The sequence below is a fragment of the Natator depressus genome, chromosome 13 (assembly GCF_965152275.1).
Source record: "Natator depressus isolate rNatDep1 chromosome 13, rNatDep2.hap1, whole genome shotgun sequence".
NCBI lineage: Eukaryota > Metazoa > Chordata > Testudines > Cheloniidae > Natator > Natator depressus.
Window position 1 is genome coordinate 23,593,067 of NC_134246.1, and position 24,235 is coordinate 23,617,301.

General features: G+C 41.8%; 1 protein-coding gene across 5 annotated transcripts in view; it reads left to right on the plus strand.

Annotated features, from left to right (window-relative positions):
- The window catches only part of PTPRT (protein tyrosine phosphatase receptor type T), a 720,698-nt gene that overhangs the window by 259,557 nt on the left and 436,906 nt on the right, over positions 1 to 24,235 (plus strand). For all 5 annotated transcript variants that reach the window (XM_074970228.1, XM_074970229.1, XM_074970231.1 and 2 more), the window contains exons 3-5: positions 9,360 to 9,631; positions 17,952 to 18,033; positions 22,152 to 22,267. In XM_074970228.1, the coding sequence (XP_074826329.1) occupies positions 9,360 to 9,631; positions 17,952 to 18,033; positions 22,152 to 22,267 (470 nt within the window). The remainder of the gene's footprint in view (positions 1 to 9,359; positions 9,632 to 17,951; positions 18,034 to 22,151; positions 22,268 to 24,235) is intronic.

The window sequence follows — 24,235 nt, forward strand, 5'->3', positions numbered from 1 at the left end:
AAAACTTTGTACATGTGTAGGTTCTATTTCAAGTGTTTTGTCTTTTAATTTCACATTGTGATGTGCTTTTTATTTTCTCTTTGAAATGGTTTGGGGCAAAATTCTGCCCAGGAACGTGTGCATAGAGCTTCTGCTGGTGCTACTGGAAGGTACATTCATGTGTTCTGGGTCTGAACCTGGTCTTAAGAAGAACATTACGCATTGGATTAAAACAACTTTAAGGTCAGACTTTGCAGTCAAGCAGTTTGACAGTGTTCTGTTTATTTTGCACTCATATTTTAATGACGGCAATATTTTTCACTTCTAAACAGCGTGATTGTACAAAGCCAGCAGTGAAATGGCATCAATGGAGGTCTTACTCTGGTGATCACGAGGGGCTGTCAGTGGTTCATTTCTTCAGCTGTCATTTGTCAGAACACACTCATGTAATCTTAATGAACAGTGTGCAAAGCCATTAAAAACTCAATTACTGCTTTCTTTTTACTGCAGACGTGAGAAAATGCAATCATAAAGTGCTGATGTATAAACACAATAGCCACCATCTGCTACATAGTAGCATTTCAGCTTTGCAAAGAGGATATACGTTGCAGATGCATCGATAATAGGAGTCTTATCAAGGCATCATTATGCACCAAGGGGGGAATTTTTTTTAAATTTTATGGCCAGCTAGAGAGCACTTCATTGTTTAATTCACCAATTTTCAGTGGTATAGTTAATAACTATGAAATAGTGTTCAGTGTTTATGTTCACTGTCACTCTAGTGGATTTTTTAAAAATCATTTCATTTACCACCTTCCCTTCCTACTTGTTCCTGACTGATCTGAACATAACAGGTTCATTTTGTGATTTTTCAGGACATTAGCAATAATAAGATATTGTGTAAACTAACCTGTTGATCAAAGCATACTAAATTAAGTTCAAGCTGGTTTAACAAACACTCTTGTGTCCGATAAGTATGAAGACGTTCTTTTGCACCACACAGAAAACTTTTTCTTGATCTCTTGGTGTATAGTTCACTACATGTTTTTTTCAGAGTAGCAGCCATGTTAGTCTGTATTCGCAAAAAGAAAAGGAGTACTAGTGGCACTGTAGAGACTAACCAATTTATTTGAGCATAAGCTTTCGTGCGCTACAGTTCACTTCATTGGATGCATTCAGTGGAAAATACAGTGAGGAGATTTATATACACACAGAACATGAAAAAATGGGTGTTATCATACACACTGTAAGGAGAGTGATCACTTAAGATGAGCTATTACCAGCAGGAAAGTGGTGGGGGGGAAGAAAACCTTTTGTAGTAATAATCAAGGTGGGCCATTTCCAGCAGTTAACAGGAACGTCCGAGGAGCAGTGGGGCGTGGGGGAAATAAACATGGGGAAATCAGATGTCAAGAATTATAACATTCATAAACCAGTCGGAGAACACTTCAATCTCTCTGGTCACTCAATTTCAGACCTAAAGGTCGCAATATTACAACAGAAAACTTCAAAAACAGACTCCAACGAGAGACTGCTGAATTGGAATTAATTTGCAAACTGGATACAATTAACTTAGGCTTGAATAGAGACTGGAAGTGGATGGGTCATTACACAAAGTAAAACTATTTCCCCATGTTTATTTCCCCCACCCCTCACTGCTCCTCGGACGTTTCTGTTAACTGCTGGAAATGGCCCACCTTGATGATCACTAGAAAAGGTTTTCTCCCTCCCTCCTCCCCCCCCCCCCCCGCTGGTAATAACTCATCTTAAGTGATCACTCTCCCTACAGTGTGTATGATAACACTCATTTTTTCATGTTCTGTGTGTATATAAATCTCCTCACTGTATTTTCCACGGTATGCATCCGATGAAGTGAGCTGTAGCTCACGAAAGCTTATGCTCAAATAAATTGGTTAGTCTCTACGGTGCCACTAGTACTCCTTTTCTTTTTACATATTTTTTGTTGCTGTCTTAAGATGTTTAATTTCCCACAAGAAAGTAGCAAATTGTAAGTGTGGGTGGGTATGATTTTTATTTTTCACAACCAAAGATACAGTGGTCTAGTTAAAAAACAAAACAAACACTTGCCCGTTTTACCTAATATTAATACTGTTTTTAGTTATGGTTTTTATACCACTGTAACTGTATGTCTTTCAATGATGTGTTGAACAATGTGGCTTGTATGTCCTACATGTTAGTTCCTTCTATGTTTCTCTGACCAAGGGGAAAGATGAAGGGTTTGTGATACAGGGCCAGATTGTAACTCCATTAGCTTGGTGAACAGTTACTTACACAAGTAATCCAATTCAGAAAAAATCCCATTAATTTCAATGTGCCATTCAGTGTGAATAAAGATACTGGAATTTGGCCCACAATTATTAGGAAAGACCAGGTCATAATGCACTTTCCACTTGAAATGGAAATTGATAACTTTTGAAATGCTACTTAATTCTGGTGGCAGTGAGTTGCATGGTTTTGGACCAGCATCTGAGTGCTGCACCCTGCACAAACAAGCTTCATCCTTGCAGTGGGTAATTCCCTTGTGGCAGAGAACACAACTGATGATTTTGTGGTCCTGATTCCAGAGTGCAGGGTAAACTTCCAGAGATATTGGGGGTCCAAATGATTAAAATAAGAAAGAATGGCTTGAGTCTGATGTGAGTTACTGGAAATGAGCGCAGTGAGTCGAAGACAGGGTTTGACGTGTTTTGTGATAACCCATGTTGCTGAGCAGACATGCTGCTGTATTCTATTCCAAATGTGATCTCTTTGGAGCTACAGCCGTCATGCCCAGATAGGTGGCATTATTATATTCCAAGCAGGATGTAATGAAGACATGAATTATTGAGGACAGCTCATGTCCCTCAAGAATGGGACACAGTCCCCTAGCCAGTCAGAATGTGTGTGTGTTTTGGAAGCTACTACATGAGAGTTCAGTAGCAATGAGGAGGCCAGCAAAGCTCCTAAACTGTGGAGTGACTTAACTGACTGTGGGTGTGTCAATTTGCCATGGAGATGGTACTGTGGTACTGTGCAAGCTCTTCTATGTTTTCATCAGTTAACAAGCATAAACTGTCTTGCTAGGGTTTAACTTCAGCCAGGTAATCTTAATTTCTACAGTATTCCCTTGTACATCCCTGTGTTTACTGTAGGGCATACCTTGTATATGGCAAATAAGAGATTATCTAGCTGCAAATTGTCCCATAAAACCTGCCTGTTGTCTTCAGTAACTAAATATCTAAGACTGTAACTGTGTAGTTTGGGATGGATAAAAGGTTTTGCTTTTCCACTGACATTATGGCACTCCCTGTACATATACTTGTGAATTAGTTCTAGAATTCTCAGCACTAGCTGCACAACAGTCCATTGCCATTCTGTTGAATAACAATGTTTTGTGTGTGTGGTGAAATGGATTTGAACTTTGTTTAAAAAACAACCACCAAGCAAAACAATCAAACCAACCCCCGAAAGGCATTCATGTTCAGCAGAAAACTCTTATTTTAACATGGGAATCTGTAATATTGAAATAAATCTTAATTAGTATTATAGGAGCACCTAGACATCCCCGTATAGATCACAGCCTCTGGGGCAGGGATCATCTTACCATCTAAGCAGACATGTCAGATAAAGGGTGGGAGGGGCATAGAGAAGTGAAGTGAATTTCTCAAGGTCACAAAAGGTCAGTGGTTGAGCAGAAGTAGAACCCAGGAGTCCAGAGTCCCAACCCAGTGCCCTAACTGCTAGACCACACAGCCTGGCCTTCTCCAGAAGCTCTGTTTTGTCTCTATTGAAGTATTTTTATTGGCTGTTTGCTCGATCATACCCAAGTCTGACACCTGGCAAATGAAGTCATTCGGATGTGAACTATCTCCAATTCAACAGGTTAATCATTAATATTTGGAGGATTTTCTTGCCATGCTGTATTTGGAGGAGAACATCACCAGACAGACATTTAAATTGTTTTATTTAACTAAAACAACAATGTTAGGTATTCTGGATTTTTTTTCTTCAACAGCAAACATATAGTATTTGAACAAAACAAGCATATTAATTTTTGAATTTAGTTAAACATTCAAGTTTTTAAAATCAGATTTGTCTTTGTTAAAATTGTTTTTAACTAAAATAGTTAAATGAAATATTAAAAAAATAAATCAACTATGTCAGCCAGGTTAACATGGGAAACTTAAAATATTGGCTTCTGCAGCTGAGTCATCTTCACCTTCATTTTCCTGTTTGTTCATAATCTGGAAAAGAAAAACAAGCTTTCCTGCTTTTTCAGGTCCCAAACGATTTCTCAATTTGGAATGAATTAGTCCAAAGGAAGAAAATATTCTTTCTACACCGGCAGAAGAAGCTACTGCTGTTAAAAGTGAGATTATCACTTCAACAGTCTCTGAATCCAAGTGCTTAAGTGACTTCCACCAGTTCACTGGTGTGACTTTCTTTGAAACATCATCAGCAAACATATATTTCTTGAATGGTTCACCCTTAGCTCTGAAGTTTATTATAGTTGGCATTATGGAGGGATGATTGCTGGATGTCCGTGTCAGAGCCAACTCCTCTTCTTCGGCAGTTAAGGTTTGACCCTGGTACTGAGTATTGAGAATATTTGCAAGAAAATGAGCTTGAGATAGTGCTTGTCCCATTCATTTTTTTTAATGCTTGTAATTTAACTCTGTCATTGCATATTTCTCTTTTTAAGATCTCCCTCAGTTCCTTCCAAATTTCAACAGTGTCAGCAATAAAACAGCGATTTCCCTGCATTTTGTTCAAGGCTACAGAAATAGGCTTCAGGGTACTCCGCATTGTTCAACGTTTCTCTTAAGCCCAATGTTGAGAGCTTTGGCTGTGACAGTGCCATCTATTTTTTCATGATTTTGTTCACAAACTGTCATCCGATTAGGCCAGTTCTTGATACAGTGCTCAAAACAGTCCACTGCTGAGTTCCATCGCACCTCTTGTGGGAGGGTTAGCTTGGTTTCTCCCACTTTTTTCAGAGCAGCTGCTGTAAAGCGGTTGTTATGGAAGTATTTTGCAATTTCAACAACATTAGCCTTTATTTCTGGAACACTGAAGTCTTTGGCTAGGAGGTGCATCAAATGAGCACTGCAACTGTATGTTATTAGCTTGGGACCCTTTGCACTCTCTTCTAAATTTCCTCTCACCTTGGATACATTTGCAGCATTGTCTGTGACCAAGCTGTGTACTAGACATTTGAATTCTTTTTCAGTTTGTTATAGCTTTTACTGCTACTTCTTGTAAGTATTCCGCTGTGCATGCATTTCCTGATTTATCAATAGTTTCTGTAAGGAAGACATTCCCTTCTTCGGCTGTCACACAAGCACATACAACGGGATCATTGTGAATATTGCTCCACCCATCAAGACTCAGGTTAACAATTTTACCCTCTAGACCTTTTGCACACTGTTAAATTTCTCTTTCATACACTTCATCCAGGAATTTGCCTGCGACATCTGCTCTGTTGGGTGGACTGTATCCTGGTCTTGATGACTGAACCATATTAATGAAGCATGAGTTCTCAATCATACGGAAAGGAGAGTTTGTTGCATAAACAAACCAGGCAATTTTTTCATCAATTACCTCTTTTTATAATCTGATGATTCTTATCACAAACTTATCTATGGTTGTTTCTGGATGATGGAGATTTTTTTTTCTTTTTGCTACTGTGGCTATGTGACATACATGATGTGACTGAAACATTATAATTGGCAGGTAACTCTGAAACTATAGAAAATAATGGTGATCTTGATGGTGGAAAGTCTTCAGAATCCTGTATGTTGAGGATGGATTCTCCTAAACAAAATAAGTCAATGCAGTTATTTAATTATTATTTCCATACTGTTCATTTAGTATTACTCATTGCATTCACTGACACTCAGTACTACTTTAAAGGTGAAATTGTAAAAGGAAGATCTGCCTATTTCAGCTATTTATTTTTTATCACAACTGCATCTAAAATGATAGTACCATAGAGTAACAACTATGTTTTTTGCTCAAACATGAGAATTCAAGAATAGTCCAGAAGAAAGACGGGCAGTCCTTAAGAAAGAAGTATGAAATAAAAAAGTTTACCATCCTGAAGATCATAGAATCATAGAGTATCAGGGTTGGAAGCGACCTCAGGAGGTCATCTAGTCCAACCCCCTGCTCAAAGCAGGACCATTCCCCAATTAAATCATCCCAGCCAGGGCTTTGTCAAGCCTGACCTTAAAAACTTCTAAGGAAGGAGATTCTACCACCTCCCTAGGTAACGCATTCCAGTGTTTCACCACCTGCATGTTCAGACATGTTCCTTTCATCATCTTCAACGCAGCTTCCTCCTGAGAAGGAACACTTCTCATGATGTTGTTTCATTTGGGCAACCAGGCCTTGCATTTCTTTGTTGCACTGTTTGCATTTTGCATGCATGCCTCTCTTACCCACAGGTAGAGAAACTTCATTAAAATATTCCCAAAATAGGTCTCTTTTACGGCTTCCTGCCATTATAGGTTTTCCCTTCTAGTGAGAGAATGGTATGGTAGATCTCAAATCAATGAAGGCTACACGCAGAAAGACCTCAAGACTTCCAGAATGTGCTGCTCAAACAGTTTCACTTTTGTTTCTACTGCCTGTCCCTCCCATCTCACATTTATCTCCAGACTTCTTTTTCTTGTTCAGATCTACTCCATCCCCAACAATCTTCTATCCTTTGAACTTTTTGAAACTTTGCACTTTTAGAGAGAGGTAAGGGATTCACTCTGTATACACAAATTTGCAGAGGGACAATAGGGTTGAGGTCTGTTATTTCTCACCTCTCTATATTTATTTATTTATTTTATTTTAGAACATTTTTTGCTGTTAACAAGCATGTTATCTCTGGAGACACAAATCCACAGTTTGAGAACTGCAAAACTAAGCATCTCTGATGGTATCTTCTAGACCAGTGGTTCCCAAACTAGGGGCGCAGCTTGTTCAGGGAAAGCCCCTGGCGTGCCGGGCTGGTTTGTTTACCTGCTGCATCCGCAGGTTCGGCCGATCGCTCCCACTGGCAGCTCCAGGCCAATGGGGGCTGCGGGAAGGGCGGCCAGCATGTCCCTCAGCCCGCGCCGCTTTCTGCAGCCTCCATTGGCCTGAGCTACAATGTATCTTAATTAAAACTATCTTTAGCATTTTATCAAAAAAATCTGATTTAAATTGAAAAAATCTGATTTTTTGAATTTTTTTTTTAAATCATTGATTTCTATCCAGTCTGTTTGTTATTATATTTGGTGGGAGCAGAACTGGATCAACAATGAACGCTTTTTAAAATCCCAGCATTTGACCTTGTGCTGTGCTTTGGCATGGTCTTCCTATTACAGAGAGGAATCAACTGCAAAGTTTGGATTCAGATCTAAGGTTTCTGAAAGTCCAAGGGTGCTTGAATTTCAGGTTTCTTGGGTAACATCCATGCCTATTTCTACCACCTTGAGATGTAGGTTAGAATGGCCCAGAAAGGCTCTGCCTGTCACTTTTCTTGTTGCTCAGTGCAATCGTTTTCTCATCTTTACTTACATTGTGGTTGAATTTCATAAAGTCCCAAGAGATGTTTTTTCCCCTTTAGTATAAAAGACTTACTTCCTTCTGCATCCTTGCCTCTCTTGATTCTTTATTGAGAGAGAGAGACATTGAGTATGAACATGGCGGTAGGAAAGGATTTCGTGGGGGAAAGCTGCCGGTGTCCGTTGATATAAATTTATAGCATATGGCTGTTCACTGAGCAGACTTGATCAAAATGTTTATCTGGCTCTTCTGGGTGTCTGTCACACTGCTGCAGCGTGGATTAGAAAGGAAAAGGGAACTTCTATAGGTTAGAACTGAAGTGAGCCTTTCCAAACTCAATCTTCTGTGAACTGCAAGAGGCCAGCAGAGAAATACATTTGTGGCATGACTTGGCAGCAGTATCGGAACTGAGAATGTCAAGAGGGTTGCGTTTGATTAAAAATGATCATGCCTGGCTGCTGAAACACAGAGATTTTTTCCCCTCCTCTCAATACTTTTTTTCCCAGTTTTCCTGCATGTGCCCACACCAAAAGCCGATTCTTTAAATAGAATCAAACCAAATAACTCCCTTAACGGCTTTCTCATTGCTAATGTGTTTTGTCACCTTGATGCGTCTGTGAAGAGACAAGTTTAAAACCAACGTGTCTCAAAATAAAATGCTTGGTGTAGCAAGCTGTGTGTTCCTCAACACCCACTGCTGTGGTTTATATAAGGTAAGCTCCAGGGTAAACAAACTCATGAATCCCTTCTAATCTTATACCACCTCCCACTCCAGCGTTTTCACTCTGAATGCCACTTGTGTCCAGTTCTTCCTACCAGTGGTTTAACTGTCCTTGTTGCATTGTTTCTAGCTGGCATGTCACTGTGACCCTCATGCGTTTAATTCTTCTGGACTTTGGCAGCTAGGGGTGCTGTTAATGCAGGGCAGTGTTCGGAGGTTTACTATGCAGCGATGTTGGCTTGGATCTTGTGCTGACGTAAGCTGGCACAGCTCTGCAATGGTGCTACGCTGACTTATGGCAACTGGGGGCCTCACCCACTGCATCCTTTTATGTTGGGTATTCCATAGGGGGAGCCAGGTATGCAAGGGTGTACACACATTGTGGAGGGCTGGTTACTACATGAATATGGTATTACCAAATTCATGGTCCATTTCATGTTCATAGGATTTAAAAAAATCTTAAATTTCACAGTTTCAAATATTTAAATCTGAAATTTCACAGTTATGTAACAGTGGGGGTCCCGACCCAAAAGGAGGTTGTGGGGGGTTCTCAGGGCTATTGTAGGAGGGTTGCAGGATTGTTACCCTTATTTCTGCACTGCTGCTGGTGGTGGCGCTGCTTTCAGAGCTGGGTGCCCAGCCTGCAGCGGCCGCTCTCCAGCTCTGAAGACAGCACAGAAGTAAAGTTGGCAATACCATGACCTGCCCAGATTTCCTGGGGGAGTCCATATTTCCCCGTCCATGATGAGTTTTTCATGGCCATGAATTTGGTAAGTCCCTATATATGAAACCTGGACCAAAAAGATGTATGTTAATTTTAATTCAGAAGAAATATTTTCCTGCCCCATTATATAAAATGAGATTGACAGAAGAAAATTCAAAACTAAGAACTCTTATAATACTCTGGTGGGTTAGCAGGCCCTGCATCTGCTTGTATCTCTACCTGGTAAGTTTTATATCCATAAAATAGGAGGCTTCCGCTCCGTGAAATGAAAATTCTTTGTTTTCTGACTGCTGCAGATGAGGTAGAATCATTTACTTTTCTGATACAATTGCTCTGAAAAACCAAAATCAAACCCCCTCTTCTCTTCCCTTCCCCTTTTCCCTTCTTTCTCTCTAGGTTCCTTCATGATGGTGAATAGCTCTGGACGGGCATCTGGGCAGAAGGCTCACTTGCTGTTGCCCACCTTGAAGGAAAATGACACTCACTGCATCGACTTCCATTACTACCTATCTAGCAGAGACCGCTCCAGCCCTGGCTCGTTGAATGTCTACGTGAAGGTTAACGGTGGACCACAGGGAAACCCCATCTGGAATGTGTCAGGGATTGTTACTGAAGGTTGGGTGAAGGCCGAGCTTGCCATCAGTACATTCTGGCCACACTTTTATCAGGTATGCGTTTGTAATATTTCCTCCACCAAAGATTTGCTCTGAGTTCGGGGCTGGGCTATTGTTAGCCAAGGAGGTCATGAATGTTAGTTCTGAAATAACAATACTTACGTTTTTTTTTCCCTGTACAATATTGGAGCAATTGTTACAATATGTCATGAGCTCTCACCCCATCACAGGCAAGAAAGGGTTAAAGTTCCAGTTAGTCATTCGCTTCACCTGGGTGGTAGTAATGAGGTAGTTCCTTGTCAGCCAGGGGAGGTGGGACTAAGGAAGGATCAGGTAATAACAGGCAGCTGGGCCTTACAAATAGATTGAGAGTCAAGCTGCTGGCTGACTGTCTTGCTCGCTCCCATGAAGGGGTAAGATGCTAGAGGCCTCAGGAAGACTTGAGCTGAGCAGAACAATACTCAGTAGCAGAGCTGGAGAAAGGCAAGGGGATGATCACAGGAGCCAGAGGATAGTTACTGTGTCTTTGGGACTACAACTGGACATTTTGTCACCTTGGAAAGGGAGCTGAAATAACCACATTTCAGCCAGAGAGCTGACTGGCATGTAAAGGCAGATGGCCTAAAGGGGGCACTAGGGGAGAAGAAACTCTGCAACATTGCATGCAGACATGAGGGGAGGGATTGATGGACCTGCTGACAAGAGGCAGTTTATTCTAGCTGTCTGACTGAGCAGCAGGATTCCAGGTTTCTGGTCCTGCCTCTGCTCCTTGGTCTCTTTGTGAATCTCTTCGGGGCAACCTCCCTGCCTCAGTTTCCCCATCTGTAAAATGGGGTAAACGCTTACCTACCCAATTAGTGCTGTGAGGCTTCCTTTGCTGATGGCTGACATGCTTTGATATCCTCTTACGAGTGATGTTTATACAAGTAAAGAGTCTTAGTTTTAGAACTGGACTTGTGTATGGTGATTCTGTATGGTGGGAGCCTCCAGGCATCTTGAAGCATGCTGCTTTCTTAAGAACATAAGAATGGTCCTACTGGGTCAGACCAAAGGTCCATCTAGCCCAGTATCCTGTCTGCTGACAGTGGCCAGTGCCAGGTGCCCCAGAGGGAATGAACAGAACAGGTCATCATCAAGTGATCCATCCCCTGTTGCTCATTCCCAGCTTCTGGCAAACAGAGGCTAGAGACACCATCCCTGCCCATCCTAGCTAATAGCTATTGATGGACCTATCCTCCATGAATTTCAACACACTTGCTTCTGGAAGGCTTTCAGCTCCTGGAGAGAGGGCTTTATTGAGCCAGTTATTGGTCAGCACTGATGTGTTCTGAGAATAAGGATGTGTAAACCCTTCCACCTGCATTTACCATGGCTCTGCATAAAATTGGATAAATATATATGCAAATTTAACTAGACATTTAACTATCTGCACATACTTAACCCAGTTTGCGCATGCACCCCAACTGATTGCATGAGCAAGAGTGCTTGACATTTGTTCACTCACCTTTGCATTTGGGCGGTTGCTATTTTTGAAAGCTTGGCCCAGATTCCGAATCTGAGTGGGCTCTTCGTCTGTTTCCTTTTTCTCCTGAGTCCTCCCTTCCCCTCTTGGAGTTTCTGAGTTGAACTTAACACCAGCAGCCTGGCATCTAATAGGGCATCTTTGGATCAATTTTTGCCATCTTGTAAACTTGCTGAATAAAGTGGAATACGTTTAGAGTAAGGGCTGCTTGTGGCAGTTTTGCCTCTGCTGCTTAGCTGACTCCTTCCCTGAGTCTTAGAGTAACTTCCTCTCTGGTGTCTCAAGCTCTTCTTCCTTTCCCCAAGAGCAGGAGGTAGGTCAGAACTACATCTGCTGGAACTGTGCCAGCTCCCACCAAGATTGATAGTCCTGCTAGTTTAAAAACCCAGGCCCCTTTCAGATTGGAGGGCATGCTGAATGAAAGTTAGCCCATCTGAAATCCAGTGAGTGCCGATGACGGTGATTTCTGTGGTATGGACACAGAACTGTGGTATGTCCGCTGGGAACAGGACTAAGAGCAGCAAACCCGTTGCATCCTATCCCAGTCCTGGTTTCTGAAAAGAGTAAGAACAGACCCTTCCCAGAAGTCAGCCTCAAATGGGCAGGGAATTAGAGTTAGAGAAGAATAGACAAGTTTTGTAAACCTTAGCCTGTGAGGTGCTTTATATACCAATCCTGAACTGAAACTACATGCTTTGACCTTCCAGCATTCCATGCAGACTGTGGACAGTGTGGACATAACAGTGGGCACCCCTAGCACAAGGAGCAAGTGGACAGTCTCATTCTGCTGCTGCGCAAGTTCCTGCATCAATTTCAGTCAAGCAGGAGCACATGACAGTAGTCTAATCTGGGCTATGGCCCTTTCATATAGGGCTGAGCACTCATTCTAGAGTATCCCCACCTGAGTGTATCCAGGGCTACTGGGGGATTTAATGCAGTCCGCCATGATTTTTTGTTTGCTGCCAGCAAGACATCATCAGTTGTTAATCAGGGGTTTTTCAGTGGCATCAGAGAGTTGCCTGGGTGAAAGATGTTAGAAATGCTGATCAAGTCCAGATGTGGCTGGAATTTCATAGTTGCTGTCTCATTATTAGTCTTCCCCAAACAGAGACGGGGCTTCAGTTAGCTAAGCCGGTTTTCACACCAACAGCACTATTTGTAAGCAGCAGATAAATTCTATATACTTAAGTGCAGGTAGCACTCTACTCTTCTGGAATGGTTCCCTAGAGGAAGAAGGGAGGTGGGTGGTTCAGGACTATTTAGCCCAAAGAAACCGTTCGCCCAAAGAAGGGAGGCAGATGTAGAGAGCAGCTGCAGTGCTGTCTGGTGGGGATTTGGGAGTCAGCTGGCTTTGTGAGATCAGGGACTAGCTGTGCTGTGCAAAGGGACCACTGCAATTTTATTTACACAGAAGCACTAATATGCCATTTTATGGGCTAAGTGAAGTGAAACTTTATTAGGAATGTGCAAGCCACGCTTTGGGCTCTTGCTGACTTTTCCAGGAGAAACTCATTATAGTGGAAGGTTTCAATTATATTTTACTACATTAATTTTGCAGCCACCTGTTTACTGCACCATCATGTGGCCTGTTCCAAACTCCTTTCTATGCACGTTCTTGGTCTTAAATCAGCACTTTCTTTTCATGCAGGATACTTTTACTGTTCTATCAGAGACAAAAAGGAATGGCAAGGAACTGCCCACCTATGCATTGTAGGAGAGGTACATAAATTGCTGATCAGAGGTACAAATGGGTAGGAATTACTGTAGATGAGATTATGCAAAAGGCAGATAACATTCCACAGCTGAGTGGACTGACAACAGCAGATGGTACTTTCTTTTCCCCCTTGCTTTTAGTAATTGGATGCGATGTTGTTGTTTTTTAAATCTGAGCCATGGTGGCTTCTTCCCTTCCAGCCAAAAAGCACTTTGGTTCTTGTCCTTTTTTTTTTTTTTTTTTTTTTTTTGTGGTTGGTCCTTCCAGTCATTCCCACTCCGCTCAAACTTCCAGTCTTCTCAGGGTGGCTGTTAAACCTCACAGATTCACCAGTCTCTAACTGTACAAACTGTCTCCATCTGATGGCCTATAAACCAATGGTCATCCCAGGTCTTGCTACATTCAACCAAGACAATGGAGAATAGACTGAGGGAAATTTGTTTACTTAAAAGGAGGAAGCGAGAAACTTTGTCCCCATTCACTCTTGTTGGTGACCTCATGCAATACCTGAGGCTATGGGCAGACTGAGCTCAAAGATGGCTGTAATCTGGGTACCTAGCTGCCTGGTGGGCTCCTCATCTCCCAGTTGTCAGGAAGTGGCACATCTTGATCCTGAGCCTTAGAAATATTCCTTGTTTTAAAAGCCTTTCCACCCTACTGTCAGTTTTAATCTAGTAGTGCATGCCCGGGAAATGCAGATTGATTCACTGAGGCTTGAAAGCATGTCCAGTGTTTCACAATGAACTCTTAAGATAGTGTTTCAAAAGTAACGGACAACCAGGAAAATTTGTCTCCATATTAAAACACGGAATTTGTGTCAGACAAAATGTGGAGGATGCTCTTGATGCACAGATGCGCCTCTGGAGTCATCAGAAGGAACAGTGGTGTGTTAGTAGGCTGAGAATTAGGCATCTAACTCCTCTAGGTGCTTTTCAAAATCCCACCATTAAGAAATAAATTTCCAAAAACATCTGCCTTGTGCCTGACCCTCCCAGGAAGCTTCAGCTACTACTCAAAGCTATAGAGTCTGGCTATCTGAATACTGGTAACCAAGCCAATTTCCTGAGGTCACGTTTTCAGTGCTGGCAATCCTGCACAAGATTTACACGAGTTATCCAGTTATAAAGGCATTCTGTTGAGACATATATATGAGGATGGTGGAGATTTATAATGGCTACCCCAGATTTTGTCACACTTGGATTCCCAGCCTGAACAGGTGTTTAGCATAGTGAGGAAAAGCCATAAAAGGACTGGGAGAGAGTTTATACGTGTAATCACTGAATTATTGTGTGCCATAAAGATGAGCTAAGCTCCAGAATGCACCAAGTGCAGTACTGGAGTCTGCCAGTAAAAGCTAGTGAGATGTACAGCAAAGAACATTATTGATCTGTGCCTTAAGAAAACAGTTGTTGTACAACAGATGAACCAGGCTACTTTGCTAACACAGGCACTGTTTGTATAAAGTAGCAGTGACATGTAAGGGTTGTTTATTGGGAAAGAAACACGAAGTGGCTTGGATTTTACTATCCTCAAAGGCATTTAAGAAGGTTCCAAAAGTGTAAAGCTTTGCATTTTGTCTGTTTCTATGTTAAGCTTTGAGAGGTTTGTTAAAATACAAAATACTGTTAAGGGCCGAAATCTGCAACTGTTAGAATGAGTAAGGAATCCCATTGGAGTAAGAAATAAAAGTGTCACATATAGCATTGGGCCTTTAAATTACCATGCATCTCAGCTTCCTCCAGGCCCCCTGGGCCCCAATTCTCTGCCTCCCATAAAATCTGGTCTGCTGTCATGGTGCTGGGGTCTAGGTTGGTGTAATGCAAAGGGAGAAGGAAGTTCTTTGAGCTTGGATTGATGGAAGAAATTAGAGCATGAAGAGTTCAGGGTGGCAGGCAGGCAGAGAGTGAGACATCTTCTGAAGCAGGCTTGCCTACTATTGTTCTGCAGATTCAGATCATTGAGAGGGGTGGAAAACATGGGGCTGAGGACAGAATGTGTGGGGCTGATTCTCATCTACTAACTCAGTAAGCAGTGGTTGCCCTGAGCCATCTGTCTCAGTCCAGTGTCAGTCCAGTATGCCATAAAGGACATTACACACTGGATAGTCAACAGTAGTGAACAGAAGCTTCTGTGGTCTAGCATTTGCTTTTGCCAGCTACTGATAGCGAAGGGCAATGCCTAACCCTTCTCAGAAGAGTTCTCTTGAAGGTGAGCTGTCTGGGCTCTGAAGAAATTTCCTTGTGTGGAAGGTAGGGAAGCTGATAACATGGTTTAAGGTGCTTTTTGGGCAGACTATTTTCCAGATGAACCTTCCTTTCTCATGTATTCAAAAATTAAAACAATATTAAGGTTACAGTTTGCAACCTAAGTTTGAAAGGAGCTGCAGCAGTAATTTCTCGAGTCATCTTCCTGATCACTGTAATATGTTTCTTGAACAACGCGCTCATTTTAAAGAGCTTAAGCAAGAGGTCCCATATTGTGGGTTTACATGACACCATAGCACTAGAATGCAAGTAGGTGGCTCATCAAGAACCCTTTCCTTTTTCAAAGCTGCATGTGTAACCCCAACATGTGGTTTTCTCTCTCAGGTATTTGCCTAACTCTTCAGTAACTGGTGTTACCAATTTATCCTGTTGCTGCTGTACCTTGGGTAATGTGTTCCTTAACTACTCTCCTATGTATTTAAATTCCATTCCTGACTTTATTCAGTACTTGACCTTTCCTTATCTTAAATCCTTTGCCCCCTTTGTTCTTATATTTCATACAATTTCTAATGCTTTTGCTGAATCTGTCTTTTCAGGACTTTTATTTCAAAAGGTCTAATTTTTGTGTGTTCTTGGTATACTAGGAGTAGTACAATCTTAGTGTTTTCTTCCATAAAAAAAGGGAGATAGGCAAACTTGAGAAGAAATAAAGTTTTGGAAGCCCAGATGCAAAACAAACCAACCCTATTTGATTACAGAAAGCCCATTGACTATTTGCTTTCATTGACTATCTTGGGTGTTGCCAGTGCAAAGAGACCAAGTATTGACCAAATGGGGCAGTTTATCTTTCTATCAATAAAAATGTTCTCTGTGGGTGAAATTTAGCTCTGTGCAGAGAGCCAGCTGAATGGCCACTGATATTCAGCCTGCAATTTCCTTTATCTTTATTTCAGTCATACCATGCTAAATTTCTCCTTACCTTTGTTGTTTACACCATCCAAATATTTGCAAGCAGTTCTGTTCTGCCCACCCCCATCCTTTAGCTTTTTATTACACGAATTGCACATATTCAGTTCTTCTTCCTAAAACATTGCATTGGCTTGTTTTTCTTTTCTTGAGCTTTTCTCTGAGCTTCTAGGCTGTCTATCCTTGTCTGATAATGAGGTGCCCCAAACTGAGAACAATATTGCAGGAGCATTCTCCGGGTTACAGCAAAAGACCATTTTGCTCTGCTGTGTGACTTGATGTCTTTGTGTGTGCAGCCCCAAAGTTTGGGCATGTTCACTGCCATATGGTATGGTACTCTTAAACAGCTCTTCTGAATACATTCTCTCCTCCATGAGGATAGATTTTTTTTTAAAAATTAACATACAGCATGTGTAGAGATACTACATATCATATTTTTAGAACAATATTTCATTCTCCATTTCTGTTGGTTTGATTCAGGAAGGGTAGAAACTACCCTGTATAGAAGACTCTTCTTGCAATCCAGCTACTGGAGACCCCAGTTAACATTGCTGTGATTTTACAGCTGTTTTGCTTGCACAGGGATTGTATGTAAGCCAAACCAATTTCTTCCTCCAAAACAATCCATGCAGGGCTTGTGGTTACATGGGGATCTGGCTCCTGAGAAACCCCTGAATTCCCCAGCTATGGGGCATCTGAAAGACAAGGTGTTAACTGTGTCCTGTGTCTTAACTGGGACTCTGTACAATTTATGAATTCTGGTTGAAATGGTGATATTGTATTTTGAAAAAAAATGCTGTATCATGAATGCCTCTGTGTTGGTGGCTCTACCATTGCAGACGGGTCCCATAGCAGGTAGATATCAGACAGAGACAGGGAAACTTGCCAGGACAAAAGAGGCCCAGTGACCAGGAAGGGTTTAAATTGAGAAACACACAGGACCAGGGAAGTCAGACAGGAAGAGGAAGCATGGGGCAGGAGAGAGCAAGGTCCTGCAAGCTGGGTGATGGAATCCATGAGGGAGAGAGGCCAGTCAGAATGGAACAGCCTGAATAAGGCATGGGATGCTCTGTCTATCTGCCTTCCTGGACCCAGATGGTCCCCCAAGGGCTTACAAGGGAAGGGTAAGCTAGTGAGGGACCATGTGGTTTAAGAGGCTTGTTGTTGTGTATGATCTGTGCTCTTGTGCTTTACAGGATGAAGTATAAAAGAGCAAATGTGTTAGACTCTGTACAAGGAATAAGAGTGTTGACTGCTTCAGAGCTGCTGCATACCCACATAATCCAGAAGTTTCACAGCTTTGGGGTGGAGTTCTGGGAGAGGGTGTGTTTTAAGTATGGGGGAGCCTGAGAGGTCACTTCTGTTCCCAGGTGAGCTAGGCAGCTGGACAGCAGGTTCCAGTTCTCAGGGTGGGCTTCTAGACAGCAGATCTGTGCCCTGAGAGAATGTCTAGGGACCCCGAGATTGGGGAAGTGGCTGGACTCTGTTCAGGATCCAGGGGCTTAAAACACCCCTGGGAATCCAGACCACAGAGGGCTGGATTCCCCTCACATCAGTCCTAGTGAGTAGTCACGAGGGGCCACTTGCTAGGATCTATAACCTTCCACTTCTATTGACTTCCCAGAGTGGGCCTCAGATTGGCACAGAATCTCAGCTCAGGTGGGTCTTTATTCCAAATAAAAGACTGGCCAAAGGGTTCTCTGTTCCTGGTAATGAGATAAATTAGGTTATCATAAATCTCTAGAAATTTCTGTATACCAAATGGAGTTGAAATTCAATGCAAAACCTCGTTGAGAGTACATCTTGATATGCGTGCACACACTGAACAGGTCTTTATTCCCCACCAAGAATGACAGAATCGGAGAATCCTAGATGATTCAGGCACTTGGGTTGGGTGGGAGGGGGCAAAAGTTAAAATGACTACTGCAGCTAGTGTTTATAAGAAAGGCTTTTCTCACTGTGTTTCAGGTGATATTTGAATCCGTGTCTTTGAAGGGACATCCGGGGTACATAGCTGTGGATGAAGTCAGAGTCCTTGCCCATCCATGCAGTAAGCTCTCTTTCTTTCTCTAGCCATGTTAATGTGTTCTACCAGGCTTTGCAGCCTGAAGGAGCAATTCACCCAATTCAATCAGCTCTAAAACATCATCTTTTATCCTTCCAAAATGCTTAGAGAGTGAAGGCAATCAGCCTGGAATAAATACCTAATTTTGCAAGTTGTGCAACAGGTAGCAAAGCTCTGGATCTACAGCCAGTGCCAAAATGTCTGTTTAAATCTTTCTCTATTATTAAAACAATATAAAGCTCTGATTGTTTATTAGCTCGTATTTAGACCATTCAAGGAGGAAGAATGAAAGGTTTTTTGATAGTACAGTTAACTTTAAAAAGTGCATTTGCACACATCAGTGCAACATTCCCAAATACCCCAAAGCTATCTTTTTTAATGGAGTGTAAACCCACTCAGCAGTTCCATTGAGGTATTTAAATAATATGTATCATTTTTCAAAGCGTTCAACTTACTGTGGACTGGAGACAAGGTGGGTGAGGTAATATCTTTTATTGGACCAGCTTCTGTTGGTGAGAGAGACCAGCTTACGCAGAGAGCTTAATACAAGTCCATTTTGTTGTGCAAGCTGGTTAGTGCTGTATTTGCCCCCCTAATTTTATCTATATGTGATGTGTCCTATTTGGGTTTTTTGACTGGATCTGAACTTTTGCCATGTTTGTTTAGGTCTGGGGTTTTGGTTTGGCCATTTAAGTGAAATACAATTTTTAAAAATCCCTTTTTTAAACATTGTAAGAGACTTCATGCCCTTTAATGAGTCTAGCCATGCCTCATGTGCTCTTCCCCTTCAAACAACTTAGTTAACTGAGCTGAGACTCATGCTCTCCTGAGCAATCCTCAACTGCTCCCAGGCCCTTTAGAGTTTCAATAAATGCAGAGTATGGGGTTGAATTGCACCATTGGGTGACACCTCAGTTCTGTTAGTCATGATCTAATGTTGCATATACAGCTCCTACAATAGTGTCTTCTATCTGCCTGGTGATACTTGGAAAGGCAGCAAACCATCCATTCCATTTACTGTGCTTTACATCTCTCCTCTCACCAATTCACAGCTCTAGATATATTAGTACAGCTGCTACACTTCCTGAAATCACATTGATCATGTATCTATTTACTGTAACCTCAGTGAGCTGCATACAACAGGGATTAATTACAATTTACAAACAGTAGCTTCCTACAGTTAACATTTAATGTGATAGATGTCAGGGGACATGATCCAGTTTAATATAATAGGGCAGTTCTGATAACTGAGGTATGGATAATCGCCATTATTACTTTATTATATGTATATTTATGACATGTGCCCATTGTCTATGCCTTTGGGTGCATTTACCTCATTAAGATATAATTACAATCAATATTAACCACATGCTGCAGCTGATTGGCAGCATCCAAACAAATCCCCCAAATGGTGTGCTTACATGGAGTGACATGTTGGCTGGTACCTTTCAGTAGCAAGGAATGTGCTTACTCAGTCATGAGCCAGCGACTGGGCAAGAAAGTTATTGGCCATAAAAAGGAAAAAAGAGGACACCGGCTCTGGCCCAAATTCAGGAAAGCATTTAAAGTGGTGCCTAATCCCATTTATTGAGTATGTGTGCAAGTCCCAATTTGAAGTTCAGCACATGCCTAAGTATTTTACTGAATAGGGATGATTTCCTGATTTGACACCATTGTGTATGAAATCTATGTAGAGAAACAGCAATGCTGCTAATATCACACTTCACTGATCTGACTTGTGTATTAAGCATCAGATCTTTGAAAACGCACAGCTCCTATTCTCCGTGGAATTGCTGCCTGCTGAGCAGCTTGGAGAATCTGGCCCTAAAAGCGTAATCACTATTCTGAGCCTTCTGTTTCCCTCATATTCTGGAAGCTTATTTATTGTCCACAACTGACTGCTAAAGCATTTTATGATTTGAGAAATGCCGAAGGAAAAAAAAATTCCTTGTAAATATTCAGAAAGAATTGGACTTGAGCTGCCCCCTTAATTTTAACTTTAAACAGAGCAGTATAGTTAACAAGCATCACAACTTGGCCGGTATCAGTTGACAAATCCTGGGTTCTTAACTGGAGAGCTCCCATTCCTTTCAGTGACCGTAGGCTCTGACTGCTAGAATTGTATTGATGGAGTTGAGCTTGTGTGGCAACCCCGTTCTCTGGGTTTCCCTAAACCTCTAACTGTAAAAAGCTGGGACTAGATGATGTGGGATGGATCACTCGAAATTGCCCTGTTCTGTTCATTCTCACTGAAACATCTTGCATTGTCGAAGGTCAGAAGACAGGGTACTGGACTAGATGGACCATTGGTCTGACCCAATATGGCTGTCCTTGTGTTTTTAAGTTTTCCACACACCTCAAGCTTAAAAAGGAGACTGATAACAGTATAAAGTGGCCCAAACCATGCACATCATACCCTGTTTTGGGGGACTTTTTCAACCTGTGTGGTATAGTGTTCCATATAAACCATAAATCCCCTGCAATCTTTCCTAATGCTTCACCCCTCTACTGATCAGGGTCACATGCAGAGGTCCAGGAATGAAAGCCACCTTGGAATATGAGTGACACGTTCTGTGAACGTTTATGGCTTTTGCCCCTCACATTCATTTTACAATAGTTATTACTCAGAACACTGCTGGGAAACTTGTGCTGAGGAGGAGTTTGACATTATTAGCCCTTATTTTCACCCAATTTTTGCTTTTTTCATAGTTTGTGTGGCAGACACAAGCTTAAAAATCAGCAGACATGCAAAGAAGTGGCCCCTACTGATGCACTAAAGGGGAAAACTAGATGTCTCAGTTCTCCAGCCACTTCAGCTGTTATAACTTCTGCTGCAGCACATTGTTCACTTGTGCTAAGGCCTCTGTGTCAGGTAACAGGGCTGCATAACCCACCTTCAGCCAAAGGCTGGTCTCTCAATAGACTTTGCTACAACTACTGACCAGCTATAAAGATCATAGTATAGGGATACTTTAGGTCAGCTGGTTGGGCTATTTGCAATCCAAGTGAATGGCAAACGCTATACTATATGGTACAGACATGTATATACAATGCATCAACTTTTCAGCTGGCCTCTGTTAATGTCTGCCAAACTTGTTTGCACCAGCATATGTGCTTGTAAATAGGTGTCTAGATGCTGTTACCTGGTCTGCATATATAAAGGCTTGTAGACGCCCACACCCTTTTCCAGGCACTTAATGGAGGTTGTCTGGGAATATAGTTGGATATGGTCTCTGAAATGACATAGCCCATTGAAGGTCTAGTCATAATAATGTGCACTGATGTATCAGGTTTTTTTAAATGATCCTAAATCTAGTAATAAACTCAGAATAAAATTCAGAACAGCACAAGGCCTAGGTATAGAAGTAGTATATACACCTTGTGCTGGTGACATGCACAGGTGAATTTCATTTAAAAATGGTCAGCTGGAATATTATAAAGTTCATAGCCTTGTATGCTCATCTTGTAATGCTTTATTTTCCTCTCAGTTAATTCTTGGACATGAAACCGCCTGGCTTTGTTGCTTAGTTCTAAAAGTCAACGGTCTGTTGTGGTATGTGTGTGCATGGTGTGTTTTTGTTTTGTTTTTGGTGAATGAGGGAATGGACATTTAAAATCTAACAGCGAAATGATATAGATCTGAAACTCCCGGGTTTTGCTTCACAATCAGTGAACCTGAAAAAGCCTTAGGAAAACTTGCTTGTGTCTATCACTCACTGCAAATTCACTATTTGAATGTTTGACCCTTTAAATTGTGACATTTTCCCATTTCACAGAAGAAATTGTTCTTTGCTTATAGCAAACAGTAATGAAACTGGCTGGTTAGAAATAATTGTGAACTTCTATTGTAGAGCTGATACTTAGTGCACTTTCTTATTGTGCCAAAGGGGTACATGAGCCATCTGGCCTTACCGCATAAGATCAATCTCCCCACGTTAAATAATTAAACAGTACTGCTCGGCTTTGCTTTTTGAAGACACTGTGCCAATGGGGAAACCCGGCATTCCCCTCTGATCTGCTGAGCCTGGATTTTCCCGTGGCTGCATGACACCGTCAATTACTGTCATGCTCTACTGGGTAATACTTTGAATTTTTTTTGTTAGGAAAAGCGCCTCACTTCTTGCGGCTGCAGAATGTGGAAGTTAACGTGGGACAGAATGCAACATTCCAGTGCATCGCCGGGGGGAAGTGGTCTCAGCATGACAAACTCTGGCTCCAGGTAAAGTGCCATGAAGCTTGGGCTGGTGGTCTTTCCTTCTAACCATCCATAGTCAAAATGAGTAGAGGCGGGGAAGAACTGAGGGGTAGGGGCAAAATTCCAAACTACTTTGTTGAAGAAGCTGTTTAAAGTTGCAATTCAGAGTTCAAGGTAATGCTGTGTGGGGCCACCACAGAAAATGTAACAAATCTGAGTCATGCATAGAAAACCTATAGCCTGATCCTGCAACCTTTATTCGTATAGGTAGTACTTATTCACATTAGTCAAAGATTGCATGACTGAGCCCTAATACTAACCTTATTGCTGCCTCTAGGCATTGCCACAAGGCTAAGACTAAATAATAATCATGCACCTCTGATCATCTCACTCACCCTTTGCCCCCTACCAGGCTCCCCTGAGAGTTATCCTACCAGATCAAATGCCCAAGCAGCTTCAAACACCTGCCATTGTAATAAATCAATTTTAAAAATCAAGACTGTGTCCACCTTGTGTGGAATCATCTCTTCCCTCCCAATCCCCCAAAGCACATTGATCCCAGGCTCAGGACCAGCAGACAAAGCAGTTGGAAAAATGCCCTAAAGGGGCAGCTAGGGATTTCCCTTAGGTTGAATACCCAGGTGGTACAAAGCTGGCTATTCCTTTTGCTCCAACCCCTCCCCCAACCTGGATTGCTCTGTGTTACTTTGGGGTTGAGCCAGCCCACAACTGGCTCCAGAATCGATCAGGGGAGCAAAAGGTCTTATCCCTCCATATGTCCTGTACCATAGCACAGCTTGGCTGCACCAGAAGTCTGGGTACAGTAACAGACTTAAGATCTGAGCTTCACAGTCTTATAGGGTTAGAAATGGAAGCTTTAGCGAACTGGAAAAGGGAGACTCCCAGCTTCTCAGTGGAGGACACTAATTATTTCTAGCTCTCAAAGTGCTCCAGATATTAAAATTACAACTTTTTTGTACGTAGAGGCTGTAAATACTATAATTCTTCTCTTCCTCTAAAGTTTGTATTGTTAAACTAGGAAGATCCCAGTGAAGTCAATAAGACTTTCTTTTGCTCTATGTACTTCAAATGCAGACAAGGTCAAAATCTGCTCTTGTACTTATGTTAAGTCTGAGCAAGGCAACGGTACTTAAAAATAAGTTGTACACTGGTGCAACTGAGGTCTGGATTCAGCAAAGCACATGTGTAAGGTCCATCAATTGCTATTAGACAGAATGGGCAGGGATGGTGTCCCTAGCCTCTGTTTGTCGGAAGCTGGGAAAGGGTGAGGGGATGGATCACTTGATCATTACCTGTTCTGTTCATTCCCTCTGAAGCATCTGGCATTGTCCACTGTTGGAAGACAGGGTACTGGGCTAGACGGGCCTTTGGTCTGACCCAGTATGTCCGTTTTTGTGTTCTTATGCAAGGCTCATTTAAGACAATTGAACATACGCTTTCCTGAATTAGGGTTTTAAGAGCAAAATTTAGTCCCTATTCTTTATTATGATGATGATTATTATAGAGCCTACAGAGAACAATATTTCTAGAACCTTCTGCTTCTGCAGACATATACGCACCATTGCCAGAACTGCTGTGATATTCCTGATTTATTAACAAAGGGGTTTTGGTAGCCTAAGGAATTAAGTTAAAACTTTTAAAACAAATTTAAGTACTAATTTCATTCTAAACATGAGAAAGAGATGGGGTAGAAATTAGTTTGTCTAGTGCTGAAAAGATGAAAATCAGTATGGGAGAAACATTTGAGTCCGTAAGAAATGTAATCTGTTTTATACAAAATAACGTACGTCTCTTTAACTGTGCTGCCGTCACACACCTTCATATCCTAGCAGTTCCATTTTATCTGAATTTTTGTTATGTTGTAATCTTGCCACCCTCTGAGATGTGTAATTGCTTAAGCATTAGCTTGCTTGGATTCTTGCTGCCCAATGCATCTGCCATTATGATTAGAGGTGTAGAAAAATGTTTCTA